This window comes from Lynx canadensis, chromosome E1 (assembly GCF_007474595.2).
Source record: "Lynx canadensis isolate LIC74 chromosome E1, mLynCan4.pri.v2, whole genome shotgun sequence".
Lineage (NCBI taxonomy): Eukaryota > Metazoa > Chordata > Mammalia > Carnivora > Felidae > Lynx > Lynx canadensis.
The window spans coordinates 33,253,088-33,274,242 of record NC_044316.2 but is presented as its reverse complement, the minus strand read 5'-3'; the positions used below and the strand labels follow the sequence as shown (position 1 = coordinate 33,274,242).

General features: G+C 45.9%; 1 protein-coding gene across 1 annotated transcript in view; it reads right to left on the bottom strand.

Moving 5' to 3' along the window:
• The window catches only part of CA10 (carbonic anhydrase 10), a 485,650-nt gene extending 477,742 nt beyond the window's left edge, over positions 1-7,908 (bottom strand). The window contains exon 1 of the mRNA XM_030296817.1: positions 7,839-7,908. Coding sequence (XP_030152677.1) covers positions 7,839-7,899 — 61 coding nt within the window. The 5' untranslated portion in view covers positions 7,900-7,908. The remainder of the gene's footprint in view (positions 1-7,838) is intronic.
• Positions 7,909-21,155: the final 13,247 nt, after the last annotated feature.

The window sequence follows — 21,155 nt, the reverse complement described above, 5'->3', positions numbered from 1 at the left end:
AGCAGAGCGGGTTCAAAGCTTTAACCCTGACTCATCTGTTCCTAATGAAAAGAAAGATGTAAGCTAGAGCTACTTCTTGGGCCTTTAAAGGACGCCTCCCCTGCACTGAGAGGTGCAAGGGTGGTTTTCACTGACAATTTTTGCTTGCAAGGTGTTACTGTTATTGGAATCCTATCTCCCCAACCTCCTCTATCTCAACCTCATCCATCACACCCCACTCTCTAGTGGTTGCCGTATTGACCTCTTGACAGCCCCTGCATTCATCGCGTCTTATCTAATACTCCTGCCTTTGCAAATGCTCTTTCCCGTGATCACCCTTCCCCCCGTTACACTCCTCCTGGTCAGTCGGCAAAAATCTTCCATTCTCGAGACTCGGCCCAAGAATCGTTTAACACTCCTTTCCTCCCTCCCACCCCCAGAATGAGTCAGATGTCCCTTCTCAATACTTATCAGATTCTGCTGTAACTACTAATATTCTTTAAATTGGTCTCTTACTGGATTGTGAATTGCTGGAGGGAAAGGTCCATGTCTGACTCATTCCTGTAGGATCCCCAGGACCTCACGCATAGTGCACCCTCCATAAATGCTGAGTGATTAAGTGGACAAAGGAAGCCATTTCATTTTAGGTCTCTACACTTGCTCTACGGTAACTGGACCTTCGAGAGGGTAAAATGGGTATATAATTTAGTGGGCCATGAGGATACCCTCCCAAGTGAACAGAGTCTATTGGAAGTAGGAGTGCAGAGTGGAATAAGGGAAAACGGCTAGAAAATGCTTTGCAGTGCGTCAAGCATCCGTTTCATGTCAACTAGAGAATCTATTGCTTGGTGCACGATCTTCAACAGCACAAAAGCGTGCACGGATGATTCATTTCTCTTAGCCTGCCTCTAATGTTAAAGCCATCACTGTTAATGTTATCATTGTTATTCAAGTACAAAATTGGAGACATTTGCATTTGCTCCACATGAAAATACCGAATCTCAAAGATTAGGGTAAATCAGGTCCATAACAGATAGGACAACTGACTTTTTTTCTTTTTTAAGGTCTGTCACTCAGAATGTTCCATTAATGGCCTAATTGATCTATTAGACCGGTATTTCTTAAATGGGTTTTGTGAGCAAGAATAAAGGCTGACAAGAAGACAAGGAATGGGGTTTCTAAGTTATTGCTTATTGCGATCAAAGTTTAAAAAGAATTGCACATAAACCTTTTTTATGTCCTTTTCCGTACCTCCACTTTAGCTCCTCATAACAAAAGATAAAGTCTAAACTTCTTATCTTGGCTTTCAAGCCCCCTTCACACTGGCCCCAGGTTATTCTTCCAGCCCTGTCTCTAGTCACTTACTCCGGCCCAGCCACTCCCCATGCCCAGTTCGAAGCACTTCTGATACTTTGTTGGGTTTTTTTGACAGACTATCCTTGCCTCCTTGAGTGCCTTTTCCTTCCTATTCTTTTGAAATCTCATGTATTCTTCCAGCCTTATTCAAATGTCTTCTCCTCTATGAATCCTTCCCTCCCCCACTGGTATCCACCAACAAGAGTTAACTGCTCCTTCTTTACACTCCCACAGCACTTTGTGCCCAACTCTATCCCCTGGCAGGTACCATCTTGTAAGTACTAAGGACCAAGTGTTGTTCATTTTTGTGATTCCTATGCCTGACACAAAGCTAGCTGGCAATCCTGTTTTGCTGAACACTAAAGAAATGACTGAGTTGTTCACTGGAATTTACATGCACAGGTGCAAGGTGTCAATAACAAGTGACAAGTTATTGATGCCAATGGTGATTTTACAGGAGTAGCTCTAGTTCACTGAGTGACCACTACATGTTAGGCACCAGGGCAGGATCTTAAGCATATTTTTTCCAATCCTCATTTTATAGATGGCTCCGAGAGCTTAAAGATGTTCTCTAAGACCACACACAGGGAGAGAATGCCAAAGGGAGGATTATTATGTACAGGCCTCTCTTCGTTCCAAGGCCTATACTTACTCCCCTTTGACAGGTGTCACTTGGCTCATGGTAAATGTATTCCGGACACCATATTGGCATTTTACAAATAGTAAGTGACAATTACACTGTAGGATCAACAACCTTGGGGAATCAACCATTTTACAGACGAGAAAGCTGCAGTCTCCCCAAACTCAACCATCTACAATCCCAAATAGGCTACAAACCATGCAAAGTGCAGCAGTGGCTGGAGACTCGCAACCCAGACTTACAACCCAAAGAAATGTTAGGATTTCACACAAATTTTAACCAAGTTCAGTCCATTGAAGGCATGCCAAGATCCATAATAAAAAAAAAATAAAAATCATGAAGTAATTAAATATCTGAAGGCACTCTACATTCTCTCAATTCAATAGCTCCCAATGTGAGCTCATCCCAATTTGCCATAAAAGTGAACCTTTTGTTCCAACTGGGACTGTCTTCACTCTACATCACTCATTCCTTCTCCTCTCCTTTGGATGATGTGGTCCCCTCCATCCCTTCTCTCCAACCTCCAACATTTATCTAATATCCTCCTTTTCCTTTGCATCCGGACTTCTCTCTTCTGCAGCATGTATGTCCATTAGCAAACAACAAGGCATTATTCTTAATGTTTTTGTATCACTATACACTTTGTGCATTACAACTTTGTTCTTCTATCTTAGCAGTCAAGCATTATTCTTATCATTTTACATCACTCTACATTATGCATATGTACCTCAACTTTGACTTTCTAACTATACCTTAAGCATGGATCATTCCATAATACACTAACGATACAGGTACTTTACATTTACATAACACAAAGAACATTCAGGATCACCCTCTGATGTTTCCCTCAACAATTCCTTGAAACGGGCAAAGAGGATATTGTTTCCATGTCACAGAAGAGGAAACTGAGACTCTAAGAGGCTAAGGGACTCACCCAAAGAAGTAATTAAGGAAGAGTCTGACTGCAGAGTGGGTCTTCTAATTTCTATACTCTTTGTATAAAGGCTTGCCACCATACACATTTATGGAACCTGGATCTATCTCTTCCTGACCTAAACCCCAGAGCTACATATGCAATGCTTAATCAAGGTGAAAAGTTGAGGTGTTAGGTGCTGATGGCCAAAGATGGCAAATCAAACCCCCTCTCCTCCCCACCCAAGAAAATGACTGTCCACATTGACACTTCTCTTTCCCCCAGGGGTTTTATATTACTCAGAAAGACTCTCATCTCACAGACAAGAAAGTCCCATCTGTGATGATGGTATCTGTCAGGGACTGGGCTATAGGACATCAAAATGGCAAACTGCATTTACAGGAACCATATTGCCAATAACATCATCAGATAAGTAGTCTTTGTTGGGGTGGGGCTCTTTTTGTGTGTAACGGAATGTTCTCTTTCAAGTCCTATTGACGGCATACGTAGTTTGCCATTTTGGAAGCACTTTAAAGCTGGGTTTATACAGAGTTATAATTTACAAGCAGAAAGAGGCTTATGGCCCCCTGGGTAATAAGTACTACGTTGTTCCCAGGTGATTTATTAAACTTTCCAAGCCTCACCTGAGTACTGGGCTCAACGAGATAAAGTGGGTTTTACTCATAATATGCACCAAAGCCCAATACTACCAACCTCGTTTATATGAGAAAGTGAAGAGACATTTCAAAGTTGTGAAGCCAAGGCCTCCTTGAAAGTAGGATTCATACTCAGTGTTATAAAATGCGCTTTCTCATGATGTTCTTTTGCTTTTAAACAAGTTGAAGGAAGGAAGGTAAAGGCTCTGTTCTTTCCTGGCCTCACAAACCTGTGCAATGCCTGATTTGGAGGGAGAAAAAAAATAATTCTATTACTGCAAGCTTCCTGTGCCTCAGATACCGTGCTAAGTGAAAATCACTGAATACATTATAATCCATGTCACAAAAGGGTGGGGTATGTACTATGATCTCCTTTCCACACATAAAGACACAGAAGTTGAACCATTTTAATTTTCCAATTAGGAAAAGAACGTATGAAATATTCCTTGCTTATAGGGATTGCTGACCATCAGGTGCAGGTGGCAAACCCAGGTAGTAGTATCCACTGTTTGACTGACAGTCATATATACAACTCAAATGCTACCTGATTTCTAGTCCTGAACTGCAATCACCCTAAACCTTCACTTCCAAACTCTCTAACTCACATCCATTTCACATAATTCATTCTTTCAGTCTGGAGACCTTGCAATAAAAAACACTTACAAAAAAACATTTACAAGAACTCTTGATCCCAAAAGAAATGAAATACTGAATTCTGACTCAGTTAGACCTGGGTGTGACCCCTCCACGCTGAACTGCTGTGGGATTTGGCTGCCTCATCTATAAAACTACCCTACAAATTCTTAGATGAATTAAAATATGTGCAATATTATATAATACCCGTGAAAGCACCACATAATTTTAATTGCTATTGCTATTATTATGAATAAACTGACAAAAAAGTAAAGTTACATAGAGGCACGTAGGATGTGTTGTGGAAATTAAATCCGACAGCTGTCTTTGGACCTGGAAATTCTCTCCTGGCGCTGCTAAGCATTCATTCTCGCTGATCTGAGCTGCTTTTGTAAGATTGGAATGGTGCTCTTGCTAACATAGAAAAAAAAAAAAACATCCTGGTTCTCCTCTCTCTCCCTCTCTCTTCCCCCCTCCCTCCCTCTCCCTCCCTTCCTCTCTCTCTCTTTCTCTCTCTCTCTCTCCCCCCTTCATTCCTCTTCACAGATTTTCACTGCCTTACACTTTTGGGAAAATGACATCTGAGTCTGATGTGGAACAGAACTCCCAGATCGTGGCATTCCCTCTTAAACCTAGCTGTGCTGTCCTTTTAGTAGCCAAAATTGAAATGCTCTCTCAAACGGAAGGTACACATGCTACAGCCCCAGCAGTTAGTTAAGCCTGGTCAAGCGGACCCCCAGTCCCCTCTGTTGACAGCTTCATCACAACCAAGTGATGAGTGCAGAGCCATCAAATACACGAAAACCAGGGCTCTGTATTTTAACAAATATAGCCACTCAGGCCCAGGCAAAAAAATGCCTTGGGTATGCTTAATTTGGGGAATGGGGAGTGGGGAGGGTAGGAATCTTTGGTTAACAAAGCACTAAGCTACAAAGCACCAGAGTGTTCCTGAAAGCCAAGGCTACCAAGGGAAATGCAGTCACTAGGCCAGATCTACCACCAAAATTTTCCTTCTGTAAAGTGTTTACACTGCAGATTTTTGCTGACCTTTTCTAGTCATGAAGTCCACCCCACCAATGCATCCATCACGGATGCCTGGTGACTCAGGAAGAATTAGTACCCATTTACTGGGTAGGGTAATTCATCCCAAGATAGAAGAGAGGTGCCTTGTTTTTTAAATTTTTTTAAATTTAAGATGTAGTAGGTTCTATGATCAGAGGGTTATGTTCCTTTTGGTAAAAGCTCAGTCATGAGTAAATTAAAACTGCAAATCATGGAAACAGAAATGAAAGACCCACTAAACTCTCCCTGAGCCGCAATTATTCAACCTTAGTGCACTGTATACCTACACCTCTTAAGGCTGCTCGATGGGGGGGGGGGGATGTCCCCCAAACTGTGGCAACTGTGAGTCATAATTATATTATTAATCAGAATTAGGACGTACATGGATACCACTGAACGTGTAGTTGTTTTAGGAGGGAGGCCACCTTGGCCCTGGAGAAAGTACAGTCTTTGAAAATTAAGTTTATGGATGTGTAAATGTAGAGTACATAATGTTGCAACTCTGCCTAAATGTCTTCATACAGTGCAAATTAATGCAGAGCCTAACTAGGCATTTGGAACGCTAACCTAGTTTTCTGTGTTTAGCTAATAGCTGGCAATTTTGCTTACACTTTTATCCTCTCATTACGTAGCAATGATGATCATTTAGTAAATACATGTGAAAGGCCACATACTCCATAGCACCTCTTCTGGGTTGGAAATAACCCCTTCCTAATACTTGTATTTATATAATTTAGTTACTGATACACCAAGTACAGCTGTGATAAGGAGCCCACTAGTGCCTCTTTTGGAAGCTAAGAACAGACCCATTCTCAAATGGTTCCTTTGTAATGGCCTGACCAAATAAATGCAGGGTAGGGGTGGGAGACAAAGGACTGTGGGGGGTCCAGAGCCTCAATGCATGTTAACCCTTTGTAAACCTTAAAGGGACTCAGTTGGCTTGTCTGCTTTGCAAATTATTTATGATGGTGAAGAAAGGTAAGGAAAGGCTATAACTAGTGAAATATTAAGGAATATAACTAACTAGTGAAATATTAAGGAACGAGAGAGTTTGGAATAGACATGTAGAAGAGAAAGACGTAAACTGTGGTCTTCTAAGGTGCCATCCAGTCCATTCCTGGACATATGACTGATATCAGCCCTTACAAGTCACCAGGGAATGTTTCCTTTCAGACGCAGAATGGGGTAAAACAGGTCCCACTAGAGGATTTGGGGTGGTCCCAGGGTACTTTTTCTTGTCTCTAAAGTATTACAGAGGCAAAATCCTTAGTTTGGTGGCAAAGCCCCAAACAGAATGATTTTGAATTCAAGATTCCCCATTCCTGCCCTAGGAAGAGAAAGTTGACACTGAGCAGTGGTATTTGGAACGAGGTCCAGGGTGTGCACAGACAAGGATTTTGAAGATCCAGAACCAGAACTAGCTTAGAGGGTGGGGATTGGCTGGGCCAGGGAAGATGCAGGAAACAGGTCCCTCCACTTCAGTGCTGCTCAAACGTGTCTGCTCACAGGGGCAAGGTTCCTGTTCTCCTCTTTTGGTGGCTTCAGTGGGAAGTTGGCTGAGTCCCCAGTTCTGCAGAGGGAATGCAGGCTGAGGGGAGCGCTGGGAATGGGTCCTACCCTAGGCACTTTAATGACAGGTGTGAGGGGAAATGGGGTAGACACTCTCAGTGGGAGGAGACACTGAACTGAACTGGGAAATACTGCTGATCCTGGGGCTTTTTCTCATGGCTCCCCTCCACACAGCCAACTCCCTGCACCAACAAAGACACTGCTTGGAAATCAGAATCCCCTCCAACACGCAGACACACAGGCAGGCAGGCACAATCCCTACCCGATTCACCTCATCAACTCCTGAAACCACAGACTGACATAAGTGGCCTCAGGTCAGTGAGGCAGAGCTACCATTCCACTGGGAATTAGGAAAGGCTACCCTCTAGAGTGGTATTTCCCACAGAGTGTTGTTTCAGGCAGGCTTGGCTTTTACTTGATGTGGAGCATGGCATGCTAGCATGTTTTAGACCACCAGTTCTGATGTGCTTGGGGAAGGCACGGAGGACCTCCACATCCCTCCTGTCCCTGCTGGTGGCACTCTCCAGTCCCGCATCCTCCCGCAGTCTCTTGAAAGTGCCTAGATAACCAGGGCAGGGCTCTGCGTCCATTTTGCCTGCCGGGAACCTCCGAGTTTGGGAACTTTGAAAGCCAGGGGATGGGGCTGGGGGTTGCCAAGGCTCAGATTTGGGGGCCAGAGTTCTCAGCAGGAAAGCCGTTGAAAATCAACACCCATCTGCCTCTTGTTTCTCATCCCCCACCCCTTCTATGTTCCAGGACTCCTAACAGATAATCACCATCTCTCTCTCTCTCTCTCTCTCTCTCTCTCTCTCTCTCACACACACACACACACACACACACACACCCTTGGGCTTAGAAGGTTTTTCATTCTCAAGGCAGCAAACCCTCAGAACTGAAAGGATCTCTGCCACCCCCCCCTTCCCCTCCTACCCCGCGAGGCTACTTGAGCGCCTACACACAATAAAATCCCACACATTCCCAACAGCACAACAGAACCCCAACCCGCCAGGGGTTCCAGCGCGTCCCATACCTGATATGCAGACGATGAAATTGGCTTGAAGAAGAAAAAGCACCTCCCAGACTATTTCCATCCTCTGATTCTCATTCCAAGTGCATCACTCGACGGGAAAACAGGGGGGGAAGGGGAGAGCCCGACACGGCACACACACATACAAACACGCACACACTTGCGAGCGAGCGCACACTCGCACTCCCACCCGACAGCCGGCCAGGGACAGTCACCCCCAAGATCAATATCGCAGTTTGAATTGTTCCGGCAAATCTCCCCTCGGGCTCGACGGATGTGCGCCCCAGATGTGCTGACACATGTCCGATGCCTCGCTGCCCCGGAGGTCTCCCCGATCGCCGGTCTCCGCTCCTCCTCGCACGAGAGGCGGAAACAGCACTAGCAGCGGCGGCGGCAGCCACCTGAAGCCACCAGCGCCGGGCTCTTCCTGCAAAAACGAGACCCCGATCCGCCTGGCGCCCCAAGAAGACATAGACGATAGCCCCCCGCCGGGCCGCGCTGCACAGTTCCGGGCCCCCGGCGCTCGCAGCTCGCTGGCTAAGCCCAGGCAGTCCGCGACAAGTTGCCCTCGAAGTCCGCCCCCCTCACCGGGGCATGGTCAGAGGCCGGCTGCCGCGCTCCGGGGCCGCTCTCCTCCTGCTTCCGGGGGGCGGGGGGAGGAGACGCCACCGCAGACAGGGAGACAGAGAAAGAGAGGCAGGAATTATTGCCCGAAACCGCCGGCAGGCTCCGCCGACCCTCCCTGCTCCCCAAGTCGCGCGCAGCCCGCCGCCTCCGAGCCCGGCTCGGGCGGCGCATCCAGGGCGCCAAGCGCCGAAGGCGGGGAGCCGGGGACCCGGGCGCGTCGGGGGCCCGCGGGCTCCCCACGTCGCGCGCGCGCTTTCGGTCCCTCTGCTATTTTCCTAGGCTCCCCGGAACCCCCGTTGCCTCGCTTCCATCGCCCGCAACTAGCACCGCCGCCGCCGCCGCCGCCGCGATTTTCCGCAATGCAACTGCAGGGGTCGTTATTTCCTCGCCTACGGAGCCCGACGCTGCCCGATTCAGAGGGGAGGAGGAGGGCAGGTGGGGCGGGAGGAGGGGGAGGAGGGGGCGGCCCGGCCAGGTGAGCGTCCCCGCCGCCGCCGCCAGCCCCCGCCGCAGCCCCGCCGCCCGGCGCCCGGGGGCGGAGGCAGGAGGCCGGGCTGGGGAGCCCAGGCTTAGCGCGGCCATAAGGAGGAGGCGAGGGCTGGGCGTCGGAGCCGCGGGCCAGCGCGGAGGCGCCTGGGCCCCGGCCGCTCGGTCGCCCACCAGGACTGGGAGTTTCTCATCTCCTTGGAAAGAACTTCGCGCCCGCCGCTGGGGCGCGGGAGACCCGGGCGGGACTCAGCCGGGGCGCTGTGATGCGCTCTCCCCCTGCTGCGGAATAGTGGGGATTTTTTTTTTTTTTTTTTTTTTGCATAATTCATTCCCTGCCCTCTCCCGCTCGTCCCTCTCCTGCCCCCCCCTCCTTTCCCCTTTCCGCTCCAGTGCCAGAACACTACTTACCCCAGAGTTCTCCTCTGTGTACGTTCCTAGACCAGGTGCAACTCTCGCCCGCGAGTCCCTCACCTCCCTCCTCCCCGAAGGGGGAAAAACCGTCTTTCCAAGTCCGGGTGCGAACAGTGGCCGCCGCCAAACTGCGCCTCCGCTCAGCTCCGGGCGGATCCGAGACTATTGGAAACCCGGGCTTGAGGGGAGCCGGCTTCCCTTCTTTTCGGTTTTTTTTTTTAGTCTGCTTTTCTTTCGGGAAGCTCAAGTGCTTTGGAGGCTTTTGCTGGGCTCCAGAATACTCTCTGCCAGCGATACTCAGCTGCTTCCACCGAAGGAGATTTCCCCACCAAATCCGCGCGCGCGCGCGCGCACACACGCCCAGCGCGCGGCTTTCCGAGTCCCGGGGGGAAGGTGGGGGCGGCGTGAGCACCACCCACCGCCGCGGCCGAGGCCGAGGCCCAGGCCCGAGGCCGCGGGTGCGCAGAACGACTCGCCGCGACCCGGGGAAGGACGTGCGTCCGGGCCGCCGCTCGGAATGCAGATGCGGGGGAATTGGGAGGAAACCCTGCGCTCGGGACTGTTCGCCCGAGAAGAGGGCTGGGAGCGAGAGAAGAAAAGAAAAATTGTAGCACATTTGCATCGCCTCTCTCGCCGCAGCAGCGGGTAGAGAAAGCCCCAGACCTACCTCTTTGGGAGAGCTGGAGAAGCGGAGGGCAGGGGAGGGGAATCCCTGGAAAGATCTCGGATTTCTCGGCGCACTTGTCCGGATTGCAAACTGTGACGTTTGGAGATTTTGCACAAGCGCGGATGGACACACACAACAAACACAAACACACACGTAACCCGCAGGGTATTTTTTGCACTTTTTAATTTTTCGTGTTTAGAAGCCATTTCCGTGTGAGTCTCGGTCTAATCACCGCAGAAAGGGCGGAGGAGTGGAGAGGGAGCAGGAAAGGGAAAGAGGGTACCGTGCCTCCGCACAGTTAGGGAGGCTTGCAGGCTGTGTGGCATGGGAGGGCGGGCAGGGTTGGAGCCAAAGGAGTAACACTGCGGAGCTCCAGGCTTCTTGAACCGACTTCAACTGCCCTGGAGTCTGGCGGGTCTTTTTGCGGAGTGGTAGGCGTGGAGGTGGGGGTAGCGGTAGGGGTGGGAGGGAGCGGAGCCGAACAGCCTGGGCTGCCTGGGTTGGACAGACTTGGGGAGTTGCGTAGCCCTGCTACCTCTGGGGATTGGCAAAAGGAACCGCCGGCTGACTTGAACAAGGAGGTGTGGCCGAGGGATCTGTTATCCGGTGACGGCCAAGGACTTGATGTGGTCAGCACATGAAAAATCCCTGCCCAGATGAAGAAAGTCCAAGATTCTTACGGGGGGGGGGGGGGGGGGGGCTTCGAGGCTAGGCGGGGAAGTCACATTTAAAGAACCTGAGATAGTGGGAATTAGCACATTTGGGAAATGTGGGGGGGGGGGGAGGGGGGATGTTTGTCTCCGTGCCTTGAAAGTCGACCGCGCGAAAAGAGATTTTTGAAGGGAAAGAGAGGAAAGCAGTTTGCCAAAGATGAAGAAATGCCACCCTAGCAGGGTTTGGAAACATGGGCAGTGACTGACCTTCTGCACTTGGGAGTGGAATTGGCTGCCAGCAGGAGACCTCTCTCTGGAAGCAGAAGCGGGGCGCCTGGATTTTTATACCACGACCCATTTATTTATTAATGAATTGTGCATATATTAAGCGAGCGCCTTATACGTGGCAAGCACTGTGGCGAGATGCTGGAGTTTCCTAATTGAAAAATCCATAAACCTTTCTTTCAGAATGCTTACAGGCCATATTCTACATTTTGCCTTAAGAGCCAATGCCAGTAAAATAATACTTAACCCCCCCCCCGCTTTTCAACTTGTGCACCGACCTTCTGTACTCTCAAGGAATAGTTAATCTATGCTCTGCCACCAAGTCCTTTCAATAAAAAAAAAATCAATTCATTTGATAGTATTTAAATAAAAATGGTGGCACGCATCAATTTTTTTTTTTTGCTATGTGTCATGTATTGCCAAATCCTTTTGTCATTACATCTATATGAGAGAAATATCATTATTACTTCCATTTTACAGATGATGAAAGAGAGCCCCAGAGTAGTTATTTGCCCAAGGTGTCACAGTTATTAATTGGTAGTGTAGAGGCATTTCTACAGGCATTTCAAACTCAGAGGACATTCTCCACCAACTCCCTTCATGCTCTGCAAAATTCAAGTATCATCCTGGGGAGCTTATTTTGTATTTAGGTAAAGCAGGAGCCCTCACTAGACACAGCTAGAAATTAAACAAAGGTGGGGTGAAATGTAATGGCATCTTATGCAGTTGAGAACTTCACTACTGTAGAATTGAGAGAAAGACCAGATCACTGGGATTTAGAGGTAATCAAAGGCATTTCTAATGAAAGAATCCAAGAGCCTGCTAACTGCCGATTCTGTTCTCCACACTTGGAAGATAGCTCTGAACACAACGGTTCCTCAACATTTAGTTTCAATATTCTCATTTTCTAGAAGAAAAAAAAAAACTTTTTTTAGTCATTTCTAGGCTTAACCTGTATGTCTTTTTAAGAAAATCTCCATGTTAATCCAGAAGATAACTCAGAAAAAGCATGCACTACTAAGTAGGAACCTTCTGTCTTCACTCTTTACTGAACTGTTTATTTTTTTAGTCTATAAAACAAAAGAAATGAAAAAATAAGTCTATGTAGCTAGGAATATTAATTCACAAGGTTTTTTTTTCATATTTTAATGAGCTTGTGCCCATATCTTGATTAGGACAAAGAATCTGTCTCCTGTATATCTGCCTTTGTCTTTTGTCTCTGTCCTGCTCTACATTTCTTCCCTGTGAATTCAGTGCCAATATGTTACACATATAACAGAAAGTCTTCGCTAAGCCCAGGTGTGGGGGCCAGTTCCAGTGTCCCATGGAAAGCAGTGGATTACAATTCTCCCCAGGAAAAGACAATATTGAAATCCTTTGGATTCTTTGCCCATGTTCTCTTTTTGTCAGCCCCATAGAAAGAAGAGTGACTTACCTGATTGGTAAAATTTTGAGGAGCTTGATATCCATTAAGGCACATTCCCCAGAGTCTGGACATCTGTATTAGAAGCCAAAGCAGGTCCATCTGTCTCAGTGAACCTGCGTTCAGGCACAATGGGCTCACTATTTCACTGGTCTCCATCCCACATCTAACTTGGAAAGAATAGTGGTTGCCTAAGGGGGGTGGAGGAATGGAGAGGGTCAGGAGGGTGGGATTACAAAGGATAAAAAGGAAACTTTTTAGGGGCGCCTGGGTGGCGCAGTCGGTTAAGTGTCCGACTTCAGCCAGGTCACGATCTCGCGGTCCGTGAGTTCGAGCCCCGCGTCAGGCTCTGGGCTGATGGCTCAGAGCCTGGAGCCTGCTTCCGATTCTGTGTCTCCCTCTCTCTCTGCCCCTCCCCCGTTCATGCTCTGTCTCTCTCTGTCCCCAAAAAAATAAACTTTGAAAAAAAAAGGAAAGTTTTTAGAGTAATGGATATGATCAGTATATTAACTGTGTTGGTGGTTTATGGGTGTATAGATATGTCAAAAGTTATCAAATTGTGCACTTTAAACATGTGCAGTTGATTTTATGTCAATTAAATCTCAAGATTATCCATCCAGATGGATGATTCACTTTTGCAAACATAAGTCAGAGACTGTAATCACAAATAATCATAAATAGATACATTTAATAAACCATGGCTGGGCTAGGCTTGGAACTCATCCTTAGTGTGCTGTTATTGTTCTATGTGAATTGTTACTTACTACCAAATTGCTCAGACTTTGTGAAATGTTAAAAATTAAAGGAGTTTTCTTTCTTTAGTTTGGAAGCTATTATGTAAAGTGGTGGTTCTGACACTGTATCTGTATCTTTGTTTTACAGGTATTGGAATATGATGTCATGAAATCATCCTCTTGGGAACATAGGATAAACTCTCCTTGTATTAAGTGGGGAGTATTCCCTTAAAGGCAATAGAAATCATTCATTCAGTCATTCCTGGAGAAAGGCAGATCTTGGAGCAGAAATGAAAACTTAGGAGATGCGTCTTAGAGTGAGTTGACCAAGGAATCCTTTTCTTCAGAGTTAGGATGAGAGGCAAAGGAGCTGTACATTCAGGAGCGTGTTTAATGGTGATGGGAAATTGCATTCTGCCACTGAGACACAGGCTATGAGCTAGCTGGGGAGGAAGCCTTTTGGTAAGGCATGAACATACCAGGAGCAAAACCAGTAAGATTGGCATGTAATTCTGTTATCTGAGAGCAGTCATATCTAGTAACCAGTTAAAAGTTAGTCTCTGAATGTTTTTCCTTTCTGCTATCCCTTCAGATGACTATTGATGAACATGATAACGTTGTGTGGGAAAATCTCTGTGCCAACACCCAATGCAGCCATTCCAAAACCAATATGGAGATGGTATCAGAAGCAGAAGCAAACTCTTGGTGGTACCCCAAACTGCAGAGTGTGATGGACAGTGACACAAAGAGCAGCCCATTGGTAGACCAGAGAGCTATGTGGGTGGTGGTAAAGACCCTGGTGATAACATGGATTGTGAGCAGAGATGCGTTATCCCCTCAGGGACTCCTTAAGAGTTAGGTGGAGACCTGGAAAGGGGTGGGGGGCAGGACTCTGCTCTCCAGTGGGCAGGTTGAGGCCATGAAGCAGTATGTTAGTGTCCTATTGCTGTTGTGATAAATTAGGATAAATTTAGTGGCTTAAAACACACACTTTTTATCCTGTGGTTCTGAAGGTCAGAAGTCTGAAATGAGTCTTCTGGGGCTATAATCAAGGTGTCTGCAGGACTGTATTCTTTCTGGAGGCTCAAGAAGAGGACCCCATTCCTTGCCTTTTCCAGGTTCAAGAGGTCATGTGCATTCCTTGGCTCGTGGTTTCTTTTCAGCAATGGCTTTACTCCAATCTCTGCTTTCGTCTTTATTCCCTGTTTTCCTTCTAAGGACTCTTGTGGTTACACTGGGTGGGCCCACTTAAATAACGCAGGGTTGTCTCTCCATCTCAAAACCCTTCACTGAAGGGCATCTAGAGAATCTCTTCTGCCATATAAGGTAACATACTTGTGGATTCTAGGGATTAGGTGGGGGTGGGGGTGGGGGTGCATTAGTCTGCATACCACAAACAGGTAGATATTTGGGTCACATGAAAAGTGCCAAATGTAGGTCAATGGAGCCTCTCAGGAAGTAATTGAAATAAAAGAAAAGCTTGACACTTTTCAATACCATTCAGTAATATACCTTATATTTTTCAACGGCGAGTTCATGTGGGTTGGTATGAGACCAAGGCGTTGGTATGAGACCTTGTTCTCTATAAATGAGTCAATCGGGAGGAGGTGTTGATGTGTTTGAGTGGATGCAGTTCACCTCTCTGGACACAGAATGTGAAGATGTTAAGATGGCATATACCATAGGAAAACAGGTCAACATCTTCCTCTCTTTGACATCAGGCTGGATAACAGGTTTGTTACCACCAGTGTGCAGGATATTTTGTAACTAGGATTTCTTCTCATTCCTTTTTGTAATTTGTGACCAACATAAAGGAATTTTATGTTTTCAAAGGAGATAGCAGACATTTTATTCCTATCAAACATTATGCCTTATTTGGCACTTAACTTTAGGCAGATGAACAGTAACTAGGGATGATACACCCTAACTGGATGGCATTTTGGCCAATGATTTGGGCATCATTTTGGAAGTCAGTGAAACCCATTCTATACCTTTTCTCTTTTCATCAGTGTGAATTTCTCTTACATATCCAATCTCCTGAACTCAGGCTCTTACACACGGAAGACTTGTTTGCAATGAAGAAACAGCAGGAACTTTGTCAATGATTGCTGGAGAATTGAATAGGTTTATTTGTTGATTTAAATAGCTCCATACTTTCTTGCATTTTTGTCACGGATTTGATGGTAGATGTTTTACAGTCCATTTCGAGTGCACACTAATAAAATTCTAGACATGATCTAACCCCTTAATTTCCGGGTGCGAAGATGAAGGGGTTAAGGTGTCCAAGTTCAAATATAAGCAGAAGCAGAGGCAGAGTTAGAACTTGACTCCAGCCTTCCTAATTATTTATTTATTTATTTATTTTTTTAAATTTAAAAAAAAAATTTTTTTTCCAACGTTTATTTATTTTTGGGACAGAGAGAGACAGAGCATGAACGGGGGAGGGGCAGAGAGAGAGGGAGACACAGAATCGGAAACAGGCTCCAGGCTCTGAGCCATCAGCCCAGAGCCTGACGCGGGGCTCGAACTCACGGACCGCAAGATCGTGACCTGGTTGAAGTCGGACGCCTAACCGACTGCGCCACCCAGGCGCCCCTTTAATTATTTATTTTAAACCTTCATTGGTTTGCAGACTGGTCCTGTACACAGAGCGCAAGGGGAAACTAAAGGGGCAGAGCACTCTGGACCAGTAGGTGGCAGGTTTGATGAGTCAGGGAACTTACACATGAGGCTCATCTTGTGGCAGCAAGCTGAATAGATCTCTGCACCCATCCAGAATCCTAAAAGTTTATAGAGAGGCCTTAACCAGATTCAGTCACGTGTTCAGTACGGAAGGTCTCAACAGCATCTTACGCTGCTCTCCTTGAAACAGCTCCTATGATAGGATCTGTAGACAGAGCACATGAGCCAAGGACAGGGAACGGGGTAAGGAGTCTCTGATTGCCTGGTCCCGCTTTGAAGGGCAGCTAGAAGCCATGTCCTCTCGATGACCTTCTCCAACAACCTACCATGCCCATCCTTCTTTCTGTTGTTACTAAGTAACGCACTGCAGCAGCTGAAACACAGAAGATAAATAGATTATCCAAATCCATACAACTCCGTGGAAGATGCTTTTCCTGGATTTTCTGCTGCTTTCTGTCCAATGGACTTTCCACTCCACCCTGTCATTTGTGTGTATGTGTGTCTGTGTGTGTACGTGTGTGTGTGTGTACACGTGTATTTTTTTACATTAAATGCTTTCTGGTGAAGTGTCATACCAATACGACTTCCCTTGTCTTCTTAAGCCAGCTGCAGTAACTTCAGGTAGCAGTTATAGATCAATATAGAGGATTTTAGCTTCATAATGGTTCTAAGGTTTAAAGAAAGGCTTCAATTAGAACAACAGTATGCTCCTATCTCAGCTTGTATAATTTTGGAGTTAGCAACTAATGCATTAGGTTTTTAAATTATTTGCCAAGATTTTTTTCCCATCGCCTCCCCAATGATTAGCATTAAAATTATAAGTATTAAGTTTCGCTTTTTAGTTTGCCCTTGAAAACCACGTTCTGGTTCACTACTCAGCATTTTCTACAGGCTGAATTAGAGAGTCTTATGTCCCATTTATTTGTTAGAAAAAGCTACAAATAATGAGGGTGGCAGATAGACCCGCCCCAAATATTTGGAGGCTCAAGTCAAGAGTAAATCTGAGGGAGTCTTCCCTCCCCAAGCTATAGCCCTTGCTCTGTCTCTTCAGCAGCCAGACACCGTCTCCCATTGTCAGGGGCCTCATGTGGGCTCTTTCGTGCTTAAGTGAGATGCCTCAAGGTTAAGTGCTTCAAGCCTGTGTTTCTTCCACACACACTTCTTTAAAGAGCCATGTCTTGGCCACGCCCTCAGTCCTGGGTAGGCACTCACCAGCACTGCAGTCACTCTTGGCAAAACAGACCTGCCCCCCTCAACAGTATTAGACATCAAATGCTTGTGCCCTTTTCTTCAAAGCATTGAAAATGTTTGATACTGAGGAATACTGCAACTGGAAGATTCTGAAAAGAATTCCATTTCTGGTTTTTTTAGATTTTTTAAAAGTTTATTTATTATTGAGAGACAGAGAGAGACAGAGCCTGAGCACAGGAGGGGCAGAGAGAGGAGGAGACACAGAATCTGAAGGAGGCTCTAGGCTCTAAGCTGTCAGCACAGAGCCTGACACAGGGCTCGAACTCACAAACCATGAGGTCATGACCTGAGCCGAAGTCAGATGCTCAACTGACTGAGCCACACAGGCGCCCCAAAAGAATCCCATTTTTAAATCAACACAGAGGAGACCTTGCTGTAAGGGGTCTCCACATCTCCCTTGTTTCCTTCTCCTGCACATGGAATTTCTCGATTTTCAGCCAACTTCAGCAACAGATATATTTTTTTTCTTCCTGATACGACTGCGTAGATTTAATAAAGCAGGAGCTGGATTGCCATGGTAGGGAACCCACCAAGCTCTGTGTCTGTTCTCTGCTGCTGGACAGAGGAGAAAACTCATTAAAACAAAAAGAACTTCCTGCCAAGCAGAACAGGAGAGATATGAGTAGCCATAACCCTACCGCAGAGTTAACAACACTTGAGACCAAAGAGGGTTGTAAGACTAGAGCTTTTGTTACAAAGATGTAAACATGCCTTTGTCAGGGACTGTAACATATCAAGATTGTAGCAAATGTCACATAAACTTATAACCCAGCGATGGTTTTCATCTCATCGACTTGAATACTTTCTCTTAATGAATCTTTTAGGACCCTTATGAGCTGATGTTACCTGACGTTGAAATTCCTCTTGGGAGGGGAAAGAACATAAAAATATCACATGTGCAAACATATTTCCTTTTCATCTCCCTTAAGTTATTTTTAGGAAAATGGATTTTAAATGGATGCGAATGAGATCTTCAGTGTGCTTTAAATGATCAACTATTAAAAAAGAGAGCATTCACTTCATGTCACTAATTTCTCTCGTAAGAAAATAGGAGTTCCTGGTGGCTGTTTCTCACTCTCCTACCTACAAAACAGGACACAGATTTTCATCGTACCCTCTTCATTTCCGGTTTTTCATTAGAGAGAAAATGAGTGGAATGAGTCCTATTTTCTCCTCTCCTGTAAGTGAATTTCAGAAGGCAGCAGTGGTAACGTTTGGAGGTGTTGCCATAATAATTTTTGGATTCTTGCATTCCGCTCATCAATAACTAATTGAATTAGCTTGTTCAATAGTCCTCACTAACCAAAGAAAGAGAACTGGGCCCCTAATAAAGCAGAATGTGAATGCCACTCTCAAAGATTTCTCATTTACATGCAGGAATTTCATAAAATTCTCAAAGAAAATTGATTTTAATATACTTGAATTGCAATGACTTTTAAGGAGGTGCGGGGTGATTGTGTCATAAAATCAAATGATGGAGAGCTTGGATAAGGCCCATTGGTGAAGGGAAGTCGGGTCGATAATGGTGCAGACACTGATTTTGTTCCAAACCAGCCATGGAACACTGTCAAGAGACCCTCTTCTGGCCACCTGCTCCCAGCTAACCACTTTACACCAGCAGGGTGCAACCTTGAGTTAGCCTGGATATGCCTTATCACTGTGGAAAAGCAATGGCCAGACTTGGAGGTAACTAGAGGTAAGGGGACCTAAGAGCGTCCCCCTACACCATTCCCCACTGAGGGGAAGACTCTCCTAGCTACTCTAGAGGAAACCCAAATTAGATAACGTGGACCCAGTGAACGAAGCAGGGTCCTGTCGGAACACAAAAACCACTCGTTATTTTTCTGAGAGAACTTAATGTAGAGAATTGGTCGAACAGGCATTGGATGACCGAATAGCCAACAGGAAACACTAAATTAACAGGGACAGAGTAAGTGTAGGGAACAGCTACCACTGTTATGATAGGGGAGACAAAACAAAGATGTCAGGGTTATCAGAAGTCTTGGGGGAGGGGTCCCTGACGGTCTAGCACCCGTACCCCTCAAGAGAAGGTGCTCTCCCATTGGTGCTGGTACCTGAGAAACTCTGAGGAGGGGTTGTCACTCAGACCCCTAAGGAGGGTATTGCTCCGCTGAGACCAATATCTTTTATCTCCGATGCGGCGCAAAGGGGGCAGCTTTTGACACCACTGGAAAAGACTGGAAATTGGAACAACTGCCCCTTGCTGAAGCAAAAACTGGATGCAAAACTGAATGGATCAAGTCCTTTCTCTGCTTCCCGCCTTCTAATCTCCCTCTACCACCCTCTGTTGGCACAAACCTAGCAGAGAAGAGCCTGACAAAAGAGAAAAGTGCTTGCTAAAGACTCAGCCACAGCATCCCAGAGGATGGAAGGAATTGAAAAGGAGGGATGATAGGTTAATAACTGGCACCCTCTAATTACAACGACAGGACTTTGATGGAGGAAAATTATCCTCTCATGCTATAGAGTTACATAGGTTGCTGTCGTCCAGGATTTTGAAAATGAAGTGTTGCTTCTTGGCTGCTTTTCACAGGGCTTGATGAGACCTAACCAGTACTCTTCTCTCTGATGCACCAGCAGTTCTGATATGTTACACATAACTTCGTATATGCCGTATGCGATTTCCCAGAACCTGTTTCTGTGTTAATTTCCCATTGCCTTATGAGACTAAGCAGCCTATCCCAAAGTCTCTTCCCCTGCCTTCTAATATCATAACTTTGGCTTTTCCACCATAATCGAAGGCTAAGCCCTCCTCCTAAGAATGATTGGGACCAGCTTCCAAATAGCCAGTGGTGCCAAAGATCATGCTTCACTTCCATGTTCCTAGAACCTGCCAGATAACAGTATAGAGGCAAACAGAAAAGAGGTCTTCTAGTCTGGAGACTCGATCCTAAGGTTGTCTGAATTGGATAGGCAATACATCTGACCTACAGACTTAGAAACCATTATAGGAACTCAGAAAAGAAATGTCCAATACGAACCAAGCAAAGCTTGACGGCAGAGGTGAGTCACTCTAAATTCAAAAGTAGCTAACCTTAGCCCCGCAGAGAGCACAGTGGATGAAAAAGGACTGGACCTCAAATCGGAAGGCTGGTGTTTGAATCTGAGGTCTACCATTCACCATCTGTGAGATTTCAAAAGGCACTTGAGTGCTTTAAGCCACAGTTTCCTTTACAAAAGCAGAATAAAAACATCTCTCGTATAGAATTGTTGAGATAATTGCATGAATAGTATACATAAAAGCATTTAATGCATTATAGATACTTAATAATTATTAACCTAAATCTATAAGGACCTGTAATTGGAAAATGTAACCTGTGGTTTTAAAAAAACATGCCAACCGGGAATTTTAAAACATCAGGCAGCAGACACTCAGCATATACCAAGGTATGGCTCTCATGCACCCTGTTCTGTATCCCTTTCCACCCTAGCTACTATGGTGTGTCTGATTAGCTGGTGGGGTTCTGGGTTAGGAAAGTGACATAAAGTGGAGTGGATACTCATACAAACAGATTTTTACATGTTAAGCAAATATTCGTTTGATGTTCACTAACTAAACTTTTCTTATTCTTATGCGGGGGGGGGGACACCAGGAAGATACTTGAAGGAGAACTGAGATAGGAATGAGAAGGTGTGGGTTGAAGTCACCACTGTGCCATTTAGAAGTGATGTGGGCAGGTTACTTGACATTTCCCCAGATAGGTTTGTGTTTTACTTGTTGTTTTTATTTTGTTTTGTTTTGTTTTGTTTGACTCTGTCATAGGTGGATTAGTATCTACCCTACTGGGGTACTTTGAGAAATGTGTGAGGTAAGACATACAAAGTGCCTGGTGCACAGTCAGCCCTATATTCCTGGGGGCCATTACTTTTAGCTCCTAAGCTCTCAGTTTTTGTGGACAGATCGGAGCGATGTGGAATTTGAGTCTCAAGGCTTTGCCGCTTAACTAGCTATGTGATCTTGGGTAATTGACTTAGTTTCTTAGTTTCTTCATCTTTAAAACTAAGAGACAAATACTGAGTGTCCCAACTTCCCTGGGTAAATGGGTAGTGGGTCGGAGGAAAAACTCAGTGCAAGAC